The sequence below is a fragment of the Propithecus coquereli genome, unplaced genomic scaffold (genome assembly GCF_000956105.1).
Source record: "Propithecus coquereli isolate 6110/MARCELLA unplaced genomic scaffold, Pcoq_1.0 Scaffold235, whole genome shotgun sequence".
Lineage (NCBI taxonomy): Eukaryota > Metazoa > Chordata > Mammalia > Primates > Indriidae > Propithecus > Propithecus coquereli.
This window is the reverse complement of record NW_012147897.1, coordinates 4,059,770-4,076,811: the sequence shown is the minus strand read 5'-3', so window position 1 is coordinate 4,076,811 and position 17,042 is coordinate 4,059,770. Positions and strand designations below refer to the sequence as shown.

General features: G+C 38.0%; 1 protein-coding gene across 1 annotated transcript in view; it reads left to right on the top strand.

Annotated features, from left to right (window-relative positions):
- PGM2L1 (phosphoglucomutase 2-like 1) overlaps positions 1–5,091 on the top strand; it is a 48,212-nt gene extending 43,121 nt beyond the window's left edge. Inside the window, exons 13-14 of the mRNA XM_012645586.1 lie at positions 1,914–2,047; positions 4,625–5,091. Of these exons, the coding sequence (XP_012501040.1) occupies positions 1,914–2,047; positions 4,625–4,727 (237 nt within the window). The 3' untranslated portion in view covers positions 4,728–5,091. The remainder of the gene's footprint in view (positions 1–1,913; positions 2,048–4,624) is intronic.
- The last annotated feature ends 11,951 nt before the right edge of the window (positions 5,092–17,042 follow it).

Sequence of the window (17,042 nt, the reverse complement as noted above, 5' to 3'; positions counted from 1 at the left end):
CAATTAATTTCTTTGTATTTTTAGTAGAGACGGGGTCTCGCTCTTGCTCAGGCTGGTTTCGAACTCCTGAGCTCAAACAATCCGCCCACCTCGGCCTTCCAGAGAGCTAGGACTACAGGCGTGAGCCACCGCGCCCGGCCAAATCTTTTGCTTTTTATTTCTCCAATTGTTGCTGTGCTTACAGTAGCCTTTGGTGGAATGCTTTCTTCCTCTTGGCTCTTGTTAAAATGTATGATATTCATTATTCAAGGTGTTTTTTCATCTCTTCTCCTCTGATTCTTAAAACAATTTTAAAAGGCAAGTGGCACAGATGCTGTTGTCTCCAGGGTTACATAGTAAGCATCAAAGACTTCTTGAATTCTCTCTTCACATTTCAGATTGACATTCATGTGTATGTTTTATCAAAACCCTTCTGTGCTACAGGCACAAGTATACTACAGATGTAGCAATGATAAAGGCACTGTTTCTGCACTCAAGAAAGAGTCTAGTGGTGAAATGAACAAATAATCTGCAATTACTTCACAAAATGATAAGTGCTACCAGAGGATCCACAGTGTGTTATGGAAGAGCATAGGAGGGACCCCCTACTCAGATTTTAGAAGATGTCCTTGAGGACTTCTCTTGAGTTCTCAAGTATGATTAGGAGTTACCCAGATGCAGGAGGAACAGAGGGTGTTTCAGGCAGAGAGAGCAGTAGGCGCAAGGTTTGAAAGTGAGAAGGCTTGTTCTCCCTCAGAGAAGCACAGTAGTTCTTGAGAACTGGAGTATGGGGTGAGAGGAGGAATGGCTTGTGTGGTGAGTAGGTTATGAGGGGTAAGCTTCCAGCTAGGCAGATCAGTTAGTATATTGTTTCAGAGTCTAGATGAGAGATGATGGTAGCCTGAATTTAATATAGTAGCAGTAGTGATGGAGAAAACTGAACAAAGTTGAGCTATGTAAAGGATAGAACAGACAGGACTTGCTAGTTGATGGTATGTGAGTGAAAAAGAGGAGAGGAAGGTCTCTGTCTTAAGCAATCAGTGTATCATACTACACTGACCAAGAGAGGGTTCTCAAGGACAGGACCAGGGCTCAAGATACCTGACGGAAAGTCCCACTGTCAACCCCTCTGTGATAGCACAGCCCTCATAGTCCCCTCCAGATGCCTCAACAGAATGACGTGTGAACTAGGAAGAGTACCAGTGTTAATTCATATAGTCAATGTCAGTAAACATTCATGTCTTTTTAAAATTTTTATTAAAAATATAAATAATTTTTTCTGCAACTTAGAATATGTGCACTCCTTTTTTGGAAACCATTGATAAATAGTTTGTGAAAATGTTTTGCAAATATAGAGCAGTTCGCACTTTGGAGCAGATAGACCTGGCTCCCACCTCTTGTTCTACCACTTCGCTGATGGTTGTGAGCAGGTCGCTTACTCTCTTTGAGCCTCATCTGTAAAATGGCAATGATACTTTGCAGGATTATTGCTGAGGTCCAGAGATCATGTATATAAGGTATATAACCTAATGCCTGGACTATTATAAGCACTCAGTAAACGGTATGTTTATGAATTATTACATAGGTAGTCTTCATTTATATTTTATAATTTTTTAAATTTTAAAAAATTTTTCAATTGTGGTTAAAAACACATAAAAGTCACCATCTTAACTGTTTAAGAATATAGTTTAGTAGTGTTAAGTATATTCATATCGTGTGACAGATCTCTAGAACTTTTCATCTTGCTAAACTGAAACTTTATACTCATTAAACAACTGCCCATCCTCATCCCCCTCAGCCTCTGGCAACCACCATTCTACTTTTTGTTTCTAATTTGACTACTTTAAATACCTCAAATATTAGGATGCATTTTACAATTCTTGAAAATGAAAAAGATACCAAGTGTAATTAAGCTGTTGATACATTTTGCATAGGTGCTGCCTGTGAGTAAAAATAGCCAAATGATTACATTTACTTTTCAAAATGGCTGTGTTGCTACTCTTCGGACAAGTGGGACGGAACCAAAGATAAAGTATTATGCAGAGATGTGTGCATCACCTGACCAGAGGTGAGAGGTGATTTTTTATATATGTATATATTAATAAAAGCTTTAGTAAGATATAATTCACATACCATACAGTTCACTCATTTAAAATGTACAATTTACTGGTTTTTAGTATGTTCATAGAATTGCACAACCATCATCACAGTCAATTTTAGAACATTTTCATCACCCCCAAAAGAAGCCTTATACCCATGGGGCATATGGAAGAGAACAACCAAGAACTCTATGCACTGAACCTTGTGTTAGTTTTCTCTCTCTATCTCATCTGGCTGCATATCTTTTTCCTTTTATTTTCTTTCTTTTTGGTCACTGACTAAATAAACTGTATAAATTTAAAGTGAAATGGTCTGGAGGGAAGTGATTCAAATTTTTTCGTAATCTTGAAGTCACTTCCCATTTCTCTCCCTCAGAGCCCTAAGCAGCCACCAATCTACTATCTTTCTCTATAGATTTGCTTGTTCTGGACATTTTATACAAATGGAATCATACAAATGTGGTCCTTTGTGACTGCCATCTTTTACTTAGCATAATGTTTTCTAGGTTCATCCATATTGTAGCATGAATCAGTACTTTATTCCTCTTTTTTAAAGTTTGTATTTTATGGCCCAGTAGTATTCAATTGTATGGATATGTCACATTTTTTAATCCATTCATCAGTTGATGGACATTCAGGTTATTTACACTTTTAGGTTATTATCAATAATACTGTTATGACCATTTGTATACAAGTTTTTGTGTGAACATATGTTTTCATTCCTCTTGGGTATACAGCTAGCAGTGGAATTCCTGGGTCATATAGTAACTTCATTTATTTAACCTTTTGAGGAACTGCCAGACTATTTTCCAAAGCAGCTGCATCATTTGGGAATTGAATTTTAAAATTGTAATGAATTTCTATTCTTGGAAAGAATCTCTGATCTTTAACCATTATATGATGAACATAAATGATCGACAAGTAACTTGTGTTTATTGCCAAATACTCATTTTATACATCTAATTTGACATAATCTTCCCAGTTCATTTCCTTTTAACGGTATGAATTACAGCTAAATTAACTTGATAAACATATTCAAAGGCTATTTAAACCTATTAAAAGTTTCCTTCCTATAATGTTGTCACTGACCAATGTATTTTGGGGAAGCAGGTTTTTTGGAATTGCCTTCAGAGCTCAACCAAGCTACATTATTTTGTATTTCCCCAAATCTGTGTATTTAAGGATAGATTTTATTTCCTTTGGAGGAAAAAAAGAGAGAGAAAGAGACCTGAAGTCATGCAGAGCAGAGTTTAAAGTAAAATAAATTGGGTAATGCTATATTTGGTTAAAAAATGAAGTATGAGGCCGGGCGTTGTGGCTCACAGCTGGAATCCTAGCACTTTGGGAGGCCAAGGCAGGAGGATTGCTTGAGCCCAGGAGTTCAAAACCAGCATGAGCAACATAGCGAGACACCATCTCTATAAAAAAATTTTTTAGAAAATTAGCCAGGCATGGTGGCACACGCCTATAGTCCCAGCTACTGGGGAGGCTGAGGCAGGAGGATCCCCTGAGCCCAGGAGTTTGAAAGGTTGCAGTGAGCTATGATCACACCACTGCACTCTAACCTGGGCAACAGAGAGACTCTGTCTCAAAGGAAAGGAAAAAGAAGGATGATTATTAAAGTAATAAAAACTGATTTGTTTGTTGTGTGGCTTATAAAATAAGTGTGAAAGCAGTTAAAAAGAGGCTTTCCTAGAAATGTTTTGGACAACAGGAGCTCCTCAGTGATGAATTTGAAGGACTTATTTGTAAATGCATTGTTTTTTTTATTGAGACAGAGCCTCATTGTGTCGCCCTGGCTAGAGTGCAGTGGAGTCATCATAGCTCACTGCAACCTCAAACTCCTGGGCTCAAATGATCCTCCCACCTCAGCCTCCGGAGTAGCTGGGACTACAGGCATGCACCATGATGTTGGGCTAATTTTATCTAATTTTAGTAGGACAGGGTCTCACTCTTGCTCAGGCTGGTCTCAAACTCCTGAGCTCAAACAGTCCTCCCTCCTCGGCCTCCCAGAGTGCTAGGATTACAAATGTGAGCCACCGTACCCGGCCTCATATTTATTTTTTAAACATCTCATTCTTTTACTCATGCCTCCATCTGCTGCCTGAAAGATGTGTCTTATCACCCCATAACATCTGTACTGAGTATTCTTCAAAGTATTTCAAGAAGCCATTTTATCTTAATACCTGGTATTGGTGTTCAAAGCCATTAAATTACCTGACCTAGGAGAATTCTTTAGATTTAGATTTATAGTATAACTGCTTTACTTTAAATCTACTTTAGATTTATAATATAACTGCTCCATTTGTCCTGTGCTCAGGGATTCCTATTAGTGCAGTTCAACTTCAGTTTGTCAGTGGTGTTGTCTTTGTGTATGATTTTTTTTTGTCTTTTTTTTTTTTTTAACTAAGTAAATTTATCTTTTGTATACCAATTATTTAACCATTCCATTAGGTATATGTCCTCTTAAAAAGTGAAAATAACTTAATCAAATTTTAAGGATGTGAAAATAAAGAATTCCAAAATTCTTAATCTTTTGTTCTCAGTGACATTGCCTTACTGGAAGAAGAACTGAAGAAACTCATTGAAGCTCTGATTGAGAATTTTCTTGAGCCCAGTAAGAATGGACTGACCTGGCGTTCTGTTTAGGGGTACACCAGTGGGTCACGACTTTGTACTGGCATATGGAACAGAACAACCAAGAACTCCACGCATTGAACCTTGTGTTAGTATTCTCTATCTCATCTGGCCAAGTATCTTTTGCCTTTTATTTTCTTTGTTTTTTGTCCACTGACTAAACAAACTGTATAAATTTAAAATGAAGTGGTCTGGAGGGAAATGATTGAGTTTTTTTCATAATCGTGAACAAAAGTTAGTACATTAAAAATATTAGAGTCACGTGTTGTTCTTCCTTTAACAGAAACATAACAATACAAAAGGAAGTTTTCTTATTAAAGTGTGATTAAGCCTAGTTCCATATATTGTAATTGTGTATAGCATGGTAAAAGAAAAAGACAGATAAATGTTATGTAACTATAGGGTTAGTTAAGGAAATTAATCCATAAAATTGGCAAGAAAATGGTACTGTTCCTAGATCATTATAGAAAAGTGTCACTGTTACATTACAGGCATTAATTTACAAATTAGAATATTTGAAATAGGATATTTAGCATTTCTAGTTTAGAACAGATGTTACAATATGTGGTTTCGGCACCTCTGTTTCAGTGCCCTTGGTGCAGTATAAATTTACTGTATGTATTTAAAATTCAGAAGTTTACTGAACATAAAACAATAGTGGCAACACTCCTATTGGCTTTGTTCTTGTCAAATTTCTCAGTGCCTTCTCAGGATCTGAGATGAACTGAAAGTGTTCCTGCATTGAATATAATTAAAGAAGATGGTTAAGGAAATTTTCAGATAGTTGAGGAAAATCTTCCAAACTATATAGGTGCTTCCTCTATATCAAATGAGCTTGCTGATTTAAAAATCTTATGAATGTAAATAAAGATTTTAATAAAAGCAGGCTTAATGTAACTGTAGTTAAGGATCTTCATGTTAGAATTGTGTCAGTTTTCATAACCTTTAAAGAAAAAAATCTTAACTGAGAAAGGAGCTCTGAATTTATTTGACACTCTAACTTTTGAATTACATTTTTTGTAAGTATATTTATTCCTTTATCTTATGAAGTAATGTTAATTTCACAAAGAAATAAGATCCAGATTTTAAGTATTATGAAACACGAAAACTACAAGTTTTAAAACAAAAGTCCAGTTTATTCTAACATCTTCTGTAGAATTTCTGATCACATGGGTACTATTAATATTTATCTTTTTTAATGTGGAAAAAAATTTTTTCAGGAAATCACTCATAGTTGATTCTGTGGTCTTCTGAAAAGATTTAATAGAAAAATGCTATTTAATCTTCTTAAAGTGTACCTTGTCCTATATAGTTCTCAGAATACACATATATTATAGTTAGAGGTAACAATAACAAGGCTGTGGGTGTAATCATACTAAATAAATTGCCTACAGGAGATAGCACTGGTATTACAGAATTTATTTCCTAAAAAAGTAATAATAATACAAAGTTTGAACTGATTAGAATGTTCATTAAATCATGGTTTGGTTTGTTGCGGCTCTCAGCTGACATTTGGTTGAGCCCATATAATCCAAACACAATTTTCAAATTATTGCATTGCCACTATTGTTAATTTGTTCTTTCCTTCCTTTCTTATAGCTGGATCTTGTATGACTGTAGATAATAGACAGGTAGCTAAATGTAGAGCACCATTTGTCTGGATGAGTTTGTTTCCAAAGGATTTGCACTGGAGAAGAAATGTGTAGAATTTTTTGTATTAAAAATGTGTAAAACATTTTTTGTTTTATTTGCCTTTAGGAATGTAGATTGTAACTTAGGAAATGGCGTATATTCTACAAAGTGGTATAAACAATATTGTATATATAAAAAAAGTGTATATTTGGTTCTCGTATCTGTGTTTCAGTGACTGACGAACAAAAATGAAGCTAAAATGACATGACAGCCCATTCATGGTTACTAAAGCCATGTCATGGTTATCATTCTATTAGGAAGAGAATAGTTTTATGTGCATGCTTTAATATAATGAAACATTTAAGTCATCTTAGTCGAGGTGAAAAGTTATTGAAGTTTGGATCTTACCTCAAAAATGTAAAAGTCCAAAGTTAAAATTAACAAGATTTTACAAATGTTCCCAAAGTGTGTAGATTTAGGGAATTACTTGATTCTAGTAAGCTATCAAGGCTGAGCATGATATTTAAAATGAAGTTGACATAGTGGGTGCACATTTGCCCAACAGGAAAAATTCGATCATACCCCAAGCAAGCCAAGAGAGACAGAAGTGCTGGCCTTTGGAGCACTGCATTGTTTATCTTTTTCTTTTTGAACAATATCATGGAAATGAATATATTCTCATTGAGCATGTAAATCAAAGCTGGAGTCTTCTAGAGCTTTGGGGGAAGGGAAGAATTAGTGAGGCAAGATCAAAGCATAAATTGGAAGTAAATAGTAGAAATAAACAATATAAAGTCAACAGGCAGCACAGGAAATGCTTCTCATGAAGGGCAAACCTAAAAGTAGGGAATAAACTGGCTGCAAGTTGTTTACTTGTGTTTACTTGTTATGATGGATAGTGAACCTATTGTTTTCCTTTATTAATGATCACTAAAAACAGCCCAAGTTTTAGGAGGTGAGGAAAAGTACCCCTCTTACAGATTCAATCCCTGCTAGGATATTGTGTTAGAATCACATGAGAACTTGGGAGGAGACAGAGCAGAAATAAAAAAGAATAAAATGTAGATTGGAAAATAAGACCTCTGAAATGTTCTGGAAATTAAGATCATTTAACCCTGGAGAGGAGAAAGCTTCTGAGATAGTTTACTAAGCCTTAAGTTATTAATTGAGGCTTTTATTGAGGGACTCAAAGTAAAAAGTACTATACCATACTGTTCTCCATCTCTAATGAGGACAGAACCAGCAGGAATAAGGATCTTAAAAAAGAAAAAAAATAAATAAAAAAGACAGCATGAAAAGTGTAAGTTAAGATTTAAGAACATCTTTGGGAGGAATCATCATGTCTTCTATTTGAAATCAGGAATAAAAATTTTAAATATTAAGGGATATACAAATGTCATAAAAAGTATTAAAAGTAACATTTGGGTTCTTTCACTCCATATCTAGAAGAATTTAGCTCACAAAATAATTTTTGTATATGTTGAGTAGTAGATGTGTAGGTGCAATGAATAAAGACGTGCTTGGATGTTATTTTTTATTTTTTTTTTTTTTGAGACAGAGTCTCACTCTTTTGCCCGGGCTAGAGTGAGTGCCGTGGCATCAGCCTAGCTCACAGCAACCTCAAACTCCTGGGCTCAAGCAATCCTCCTGCCTCAGCCTCCCGAGTAGCTGGGACTACAGGCATGTGCCACCATGCCTGGCTAATTTTTTCTATATATTTTTAATTGTCCAATTAATTTCTTTGTATTTTTAGTAGAGATGGGGTCTCGCTCTTGCTCAGGCTGGTTTCGAACTCCTGAGCTCAAACAATCCGCCCGCCTCGGCCTCCCAGAGAGCTAGGATTACAGGTGTGAGCCACCGCGCCCGGCCATTGGATGTTATTTTTAATTAACCTGGCAAATTAAGTGAGACTTGAACACAGTTTTGTTCATCTTAAAGAATGTAAAGCATTGTAGGTTATTTGAGGGTTTTGTTCTAAATATAAAGTATTGTTATTTGGATGTAGTAACTTCAGCAGACAGAGAGGTTCTAGGAGATTGGATACTTTGGAACATCTCCATATAGGAAACAGATATTCTGTTCCTTAAGCAGGTTGTTTCTGCAATTGATGCAATAGAGATGTTAGCTGGAGTTTAATGGATAAATTGTTCTATGAACTGCTGCTATTGGTATTTCTTTCACGTTTTCCATTGATGTTTGTGATGCTTGAAAAATCCAAATTATGCTTGGATAAATTTAATTTTATGCCTTTTTCTCTCCACCTCCCTGTTTCCCTAAATACCCTTCCACATTTTGTTACTGTGAAGAGCTATTACCCTATTACCTCAGCGATAAGAAACTTAACTGTATTCATTCAGAATACTTTAAACTTACTCATAAACTGCATTTGTTTATGGACTTTTGGTTAGTTTGTTATTAATGTCAGAATATTTAAGGCTTATTGTAAGAAGTAATCTTAAATCTATTTCATAATTTGTTTTGGTCTCTCTGGATACTATTATATGTTAATATATTATGGCCTTTTACAGTTCACTTGTTTTCTGAGATTGCTCTGGAAACTGATGAGGAAAGAGTCATACTAACCAAAATGAATGGTCAGTCGATCTATTAATAGCATTTTATTTCAGGGTTCCTTGTACTTGGGACAGCCAAAGCACAAGATTTCAGGAAATCTTTTTCATATTTATTCCTTAAAGCATCTTACCATAATCCATAAGAAGTCTAAACAGAAAGAAAAGAATTGCTCACTGTCCAACTGTTTACACAACATGACTTTAGTTCTAGTTAGAAACAAAGTCAGTGTTGACTACTGGTTCCCTTAAAATGTTCACCATACTGTTACATTCATTAAGCTATCTTTCCTCTTTGTTAATTCAGGACTATGTACTTTAAAAAGAGAACCTACAAGAATGTGTAAAGTGACCAAGAGATGGTTAAAGTGACGTATCTAGAGTGTGCTTCTCAAATTTCTCCACCAGCATAACCCTAAACAGAGGAGCATGAAGGAAGAGGAAGGGGTTCTGAGAGCAAAATCAGAGGCAGCCTACCACTGACATGAAATGCTGTGTTCTGTCTTTAAAATGTAAGTGTGTTTTGCATTCTCCATAATAAAACTGTTTTAAAATACAGATGATCTCTTCAGTCCTCACTAACAGATGCTGCCAAAAAGGAGCACTGTGGTTATCACATGGCTGCTCAGTTTTCTCCCCCAACAGCCCTACCCCCAATTGTTGCATATCCCTGGGGAATACATACTGGCTCTAGTGTGAGAAATAGAAACATAGAACATATCTAGACTATTCCCTGCTCTTTAGAATCTGACCTTCTAAAGGATTAATGCCAATTTAAACTGGCCTGAAACAGTTCTGTTACCATTGAACCTCATAATAGTAATGTGAGGTGTTTGTTGGCCAGTTTTCTTTAATTCGCTGGTGTTCCTTGATGAAGGAGGAGCCCCCAGTGATCAGCTCCCTGAGAGCAGGGATCATAATTTTTCATATCCACAACACCTAGTTCAGTACCTGTTATAGAGTGTTTAATTGGTGATAATAGTAATTAAGGGATTTTATATTAAAGAAGCAAATAATCTAAGGAACAATCAAAAAATTAATTTTCTAATTCAGCTTTTTGAACGACTTCTGTTACTGAAATTTATAATGCAGTGTTTATGAAGCACGCACACCCTTAAATACTCAGTTTCTTTGGAGAAAGCAAAGCATATTTCTATGTGGAAATTGTATATAATGGCCAGTATTTTACACTTAAAGCAAGGTGTTGGCCCAGAAGACTAAGAAATAGTGTCTAAGTAGACTTAATATCGCTAGTCTAAGTGTCATTTTGAGCCTACTAGCACTACCTTCCAAGTGAATCACAACAAATTCAACTAGTTGGTATGTTTTTGTCCAATTTTGTGATGTATTATGTCTTACAAGAGCCACTCAAGCAAGAATTTGCATCTGCATATGGTGAGGCCTTATTATAGGCTAGAATAAACTCTTTGTTGTGATAAAGTATATGCAGTTACAAATGAACTATTTTTCTGACTAAAGTGTGTAGAAGTAGTTCAAAATTGTGCCCTTGTTTTAACAGTTTGTCAACCTCTTCTCATTTTTCCCTACAAAAACACCAGGGTGTATTATAAGTACTGCCTGTAAGAATTTGCACTTTATGTATTTGTGTGTGGATTTCTTGTGGTTTTAGCCCAATGAAGTGTTATCAGTAATAAACAGGTCTCTTCATAGGGATGTGTCTCTGTGTAATTTTTATCTTAGATACTGTGGAGTTCATAAGGTTTGCTATCCAAACTGAAAATGTTCTTGAAATATATGCGTGACATACCCTAGAATCTACTTTGAGTCTAAATGAATATTCTGGCCTGGTACTCAGTAAGTATTTCTTGACTGATTCATCAGAAGTTCCAGAAGTAAGAGCTAATATTAAAGTTCTTTCTGTCTTATTTTTCTTTTTCTCTCCTTCAGTTGACCTAAGTTGTTTGCTCATGTTAGCACCAGCTACTATAGTAAGATGGAAAAGTTAAAACTTTGGAAATCCCTTAAAGTAATAATTACAGATCTGTGCTGCAGTAGTGGTGATGGAGTGAGTTTCCAAGGGTTCTTATGACTCTGTGGTCCTGCCCTCCATTGCCTGCCTCTCCCCTGATAAGGCTCAAAGGGAAGGAATGTTCTACGAGGTCCTGTTATCACCTTCCAAATGGAATATTCTGAGACCAAGCTGACCCATCCTTAACCCCTTCCCCTATTTTATTCTTTATAGAACATAAACAAGTAAACAAATTAATAGTAGTATCTGTCTTCCTGAGTGTAGCTTTTCATTACTGTACCACTGCCTAGAACAGTGAATGGCACATAGTAGGGTGCCCCATAAATATTTTACAAATGAGCGAACCCATCTTATGTTTCTTCTTACAGAATAAAAACACTAAATCCTTGATTCTGCATACGCACAGAGTTACACGTGATGAGAAATAAGCAGTAGCGATACTATCTGCTTTAGGGGCTTCTTGCTGCCGCTGGGTCATCTCTACCCACAACAAACTTCCTGCTGAAGTCCCAAGCTCAACATTTTCTTCCTACTTTTCTCCTTAGTGTCCCAGTATCTTCCTGGTTTGAAACCTCCTAATCATCTTTGATTTCTCCTGCCACTGGGTATGTGCTCTTTGATGAGTTCTTTAACTTAACAGTCTGTGAAGGTAGGGCCATTGGCTTGAGACCCACCTAAAGAGACCAAGCAGCTAACTTAACCTAAAATAATAGATTGTTATCACCTTTGAGTGATTATTATCATTCAAAGGAGAAGAGTTTATTTGTATATAAATGGAAAAGTCTTGGAGGTAGGATTATAATAAAACTTTGTTATTCACCGTCCTTGTCCCTCTCCTCCCTAAACTAGCACTTCCTCATTTCCGTTAGTGATGTGACTATTCTTCTGTTTATCTTTATTTCCCTCTCTCTACCTCCTAATGATTAAGTGGCCCAACCTTGCTCATAATTTGCATAATTAAATCTTTGACCTTTATCCCTCTGCTTCATTCATTCATTTTATAAATATTTATTGACCTGGAAAGGGGAAGCAAGGGCACTCCAGAAGTCTAAAAAATAAGAAAAAAGACCTAACCAAGGCAGGTGTGGTGGCTCATGCCTGTAATCCTAGCACTTTGGGAGGCCAGCGCGGGGAGATTGCTTGAGGCCAGGAGTTTGAGACCAGCCTGAGCAGGAGTGAGACCCCATCTCTACAAAAAATAGAAAAATTAGCCAGGGGTGGTGACACACACCTGTAGTCCCATTTCCTTCTCCCTCAGTCCCTGCCCCTCGCCCCAGTCTAAATATGCATAATTCCGCTGCTGTTCTTTGATCCGTTTTGGGTCCCCTTCACTTCCTCATCACCCTACTATGGGCAGTTTGTTTTCAAAAAGCTGAAATACCCTAGGAGTGGTGGTACCAGCCAGGAGTAGAGAAAGGGGATTTCTACCTGACATGAGGGGCAGAGTAACAGACTAGACAGAGGGGGCCTGGGCTGCCACACACTGCTTGGCTCCTCTTCGCTTTGCCAATAACTCCTCCTTTTACCCTCAACTCAAGCATCGCCCCTTCCAAAAGCCCTTCCTGTCTGTCACCTCAACCAAGCTGGCGGGGCCCTGCCTCTGCTTCTCCCTTTTGACAACTCTGTTACAGCACTTCCCAGGCCATACTGAAATGATCTGCTCCTGTGTCAGACTGGACTCCCCAGCCAATTGCGGGCTCCCTGAGGGCTGGGATTGGCTGACTCTGCAGTACCTCTGGTGCCCAGAACCAAGCCAAGCATATAATGAACACTCAGCTAAAAAAAAAAAAAAACGTTGAATTTGAACTGAGTTTTTAAGGGCAAGTAGGCTATGAATAAACAGCGGGGCAAGGAGGGGCACATGGTATACAAATAAATTCAACTCCAAGCAAAGGGACTATCTGAGAGAAGCCTGGGAAACAGGCGTACCTGAGACCCGCCAGAAGGCTTCCAGCCAGGCTTTGGCTAAGCTGAGCTAAATAAGGAGAGTTGGAGTGGGGGCAGGTGGCTCACTCACAGGGCTGTTGGCAGGAGGCCTCAGTTCCTCAGCACACGGGCCTCCATAGGGTTGCTTGGGTGTTCTCATGACAGGGCAGCTGGCTTCCTCCAGAGCAAGGGATCCAAAGAAAGAGCAAAGCAAAAGCCACAGTGTCTTTTACGACCTAGCCTGGGAAGTCACACACTGTCATTTCTGCAAAATTCTCTGGTCACGCATCTCAATCTTGGTGCAGTGTGGAAGGGACTGCACACGGCATGGATACCAGGAGGTGGCAATCACTGAGGCCATCCTGGAGACAGGCTACCACACAGGGAAAGAGTAAATGACCAACTTTAAACCCGTCATATTTGAGACACCTGAGAGACATCTGAGTGCAGATGTCAAAGCAGGCTGTTAGAAATATGAGTCTGGAGCTCAGAAGAGAAGTCTGAGCTAGAGATATAAATTCGGAAGTTATCAACATACCAAAGTATTTAAAGCCATGGAAATGAGTATGATCACCTAATGAGAATGTGGAGAAGATAGAGAGCCTTAGACTTTTTGGAACTCCAGTATTTACTCTTTTTACTTTTAAATTTAAAGTTATAATTTAATTTTTTACAATGAAAACTTTAAAATAAACAAAATTAGAGGGAAGGACACAACACTCATGTATCCACCACCTAGAACAACAAATATCAGCACTCTTTCGCATTTGTCTCATATATTTTCCTTTCCTTTTAACCTCCTCCCTATTCGATTTTGTGCCTTGACTCCTATATTGGTTAGATTTCTTTTAATGGGTTAGCTTTTGCTGAATAACAAACTATCCCAAGACTTAGTGGTAAAATAGCAAGTATTTGTATAGCTCACAATTCTGCAAGTCAACAATTTGTGCTGAGCTCAGATGAGTTGTGCATCTGGTCTTGGCTGTGTTTGATCCTTCATGGATCTGAGGTCAGCTGCTAAATCGGCTGGGTGCTGGATAATCTAGAATAGCTTCTGCTGGGATGGCTCATTTCTATTCCCTGTGGTCTCTTGTCCTCCAGCAGTCTAGCTCGGGTTTATTTGTATGAGTAGCTGGCCAGAATTTCAAGAGAAAAAGCTGAGACATGCAGGGTGTTTTGAGGCTTAGGCATAGAATTCTTATCATCCCTCTGCTGCGTTCCACTGGCCAGAAATGTCACAAGGCCAGTTCAGATTTAAGGGGATGAGAAATAGTCTCCATTTCTTGTTGAGAGATGCTGCAAAATCACAACTCAAAGAGTGTGGCTTCAGGGAGGATTAAAGGATTGTGGCCATTTTTGTAACCTGTCACAGTTTACTCTCTGACCATAATTATTCACATTCCTCCCATGGGAAAAATATGCTTACCACCATTCCAGGACCCTCAAACATCTCTTGCAATTATCAGGCTTGAAGCAAGTTGTCAGGCTTGAAGTCTAAGATCTTATGATCTGCATCAGGTTTGTATGTGAGTTGATGGATGTTGTTCTTCCTGATCTTGACAGCCATGAATTAAAAAGACAAGTTATTTGCTGCCCACATATCTAGTATACAATGAAGCAGGCAAGATGACCTCAATAGACCCTGCCATTCAAAGAAAAAAGAAGAATGAGAGGCACATAGCAGTTCTGAACTCCACCTGGGCAAAGGTTTACAAGTCCCCCTAACCTGGCACAGGATATATTCCCTGCTCAGGCCTAGGCTTCCTACTCCCTTGATCTCTGTGGCTCTTGACTCCACCCTCTGAAACATCCTTCCTTGTCTGTCACCTTCCTCAGCTACTTCTAAAGATGTGGCCCCCAGTAGCTAAGCAGCAATTTGAATAATTTCAGTCCCTTTTAGTCCAGTTTGGTGGTATTTTCATATGTACAACTCACTTAAAAATTTTATGGACTTCCCTCTCATTATAGTCCATTCCATACTCCAAATGACACATTCACAATTGTTTTTGTGACATTTCTCTCAATTTTATCACTGCTATTTTGGAATTGGGCTTATGTGGGATATCACTCTTAAGATATTAAGAAGTCCTTTTGTCTAGGAGTCTACTAGACATCACTTGATTCTTGTAGAGGTCTTTATAAAGTGCCACCATAAAACACAGATTACCATTTTTCCAGCCTCTAATAACAATTTCCCCACCATTTTTCCAGACTTCACTATATTTGCTTGCCATTTTCCTAATGTCCAACCACCCACAATCTCAAAGCCAATGCCACAAATTTTAGGGTTTTGTTAAAGGTAGCATCTCACTTTCAGACACCAATTTCTTTATCGGCCAACTTTTACTGCAAAACAAACTACCCCAAAGCTTAGTGGCTTAAAACAGCAACTATTTATATATCTAATAGTTGTGTGAATTAGCAGTTTTGACTGAGGTCAGTTGGGTGTTTCTTCTGGTCTTAGATGAGTTCATTTATCTGTAGGTGGTCAACTTCCCAGTTGATCGGGTGTTGGTTAGTTTAGGATGCCCTCAGCCGGAACTCTACCCCACATGGCCTCTCATATTCCAGCAGTCCAGCCCAAGCTTGTTCACACGGGTGCCTGGGCAGGGTTCTGAAAAAGCCAAATCACACAAAGCCTCTTGAGATGTAGGCTCAGAATTAGCACACTGCCCCTGCTGCTGTAATTTATTGGCCAAAGAAAGTAATAAGGATTTCCCAGATTCAAGTGGGAGATAGAAAACCATACAGCAAAGGATGTGGATACAGAGAGGAATGAGGATCATGGCTATTTTTATACTCTACCATACCTCCTCAGAGGCAACCCTTATCATGAAGTTGGTGGGCATCCTTCCCTTCTAAATTTTCATATTTACGTGACATACATATACATCAAAATATGTATAGTATTTTTTCCTGTGGGTTTTATGTTTTTAAACGAACTATTTCACATATACTAAAGAATTTGTGTAGTATAAATATAAGGTATAAAGAATAAAATCGTTTTGTACCTAACACCCAGGGAAAGAAATGCAGTTTTACCAATACATTTTGAACTCCCTGTATGTCCCTCCTAATCTAACATTCACTTCTTATCTGGACTATGCAGCTGCTTCCTGTCTGGCCTCCAGGCTTGCCCTCCTCCAATCAGCTCTGCCTGCTGTGGCCAGCATGATCTTGAAAAACAAAAATCTAATCACATCATTACTCTGTTTAAAACTGTTCAGTTGTTTCCCATTGACCTTAAGATAAAATCCAAATTCATTAATAGAGTAGGTCATCCACCATCTGGCTCCTGTTTACACGTCATGCCTCCTTTTTGCCATTCCTCCCTCAATGAGCCATGCTTTCTGTCAAAACAGGTCATTTGAGTTTTCCCCAAAGAAAAGTGGCTTCCATAGCTCTGTGCATTTCCGTCTTCAGAGCATGTTTCACTCTTGTTATTGGCTGTTCGCTTGTCTGTCTCCACTACTTGACTATAAAGTTGCTGAGGATGGGGACCCATCTGACCTCCACTATGTCCCCTTGGGGACCAAGCACAGCAACTGGCACCACAGATGCTCAATAATGGTTGAATGAATGTATGAATGCTAGACTCTGAGGACAAAGAGAAGCTCTACAAAATCTAAGTAAAGAACAAATATATTCAATTAATACATTGATCTCTTTGCTAAGCCAACAGCAAATGTGTGATAAAGATGGTAGATTTGAGTTGGTTTCTAAGTTCCACCAGGGGGCACTATGAAAATGCCTAGATTCTCTTTTAAAAAATCACATTATTTCCTTGGAAAGACCCTACCTACTTTGAATGGAAATGTGATTTTCAAAGGTGGTGGTGGTGGTTTTGTTTTGTGTTTTAATAAGCTCCCCATTCTGTCCACTGGAGAGAGCTGTATCTGAACCACCTGTGTGTCTTAAGGGCTGAGTAACTCCTGTTGGTGTCCACTTTGTGTCTATTGTGGTTCTTCAACTTGGAATCATTGCGAGAGCGTTCCCAAACATGAGTTCATTTATCTTCCACATCAACAGCTGGAGCCAGGAGAGGGATTGTCATTATTTCCATCTTAAAGATGATAATTCTAACAGTCAAAGAAGTTAAGTAATTTTCCTAAGGAATCACAGCTGGTAAATACCTAAGCAGGGACTTGAATCCGTGTCTTCCAAATCCACATGTTTTTGTTCACTAAAAATATATTGAGTTCCTGGCTC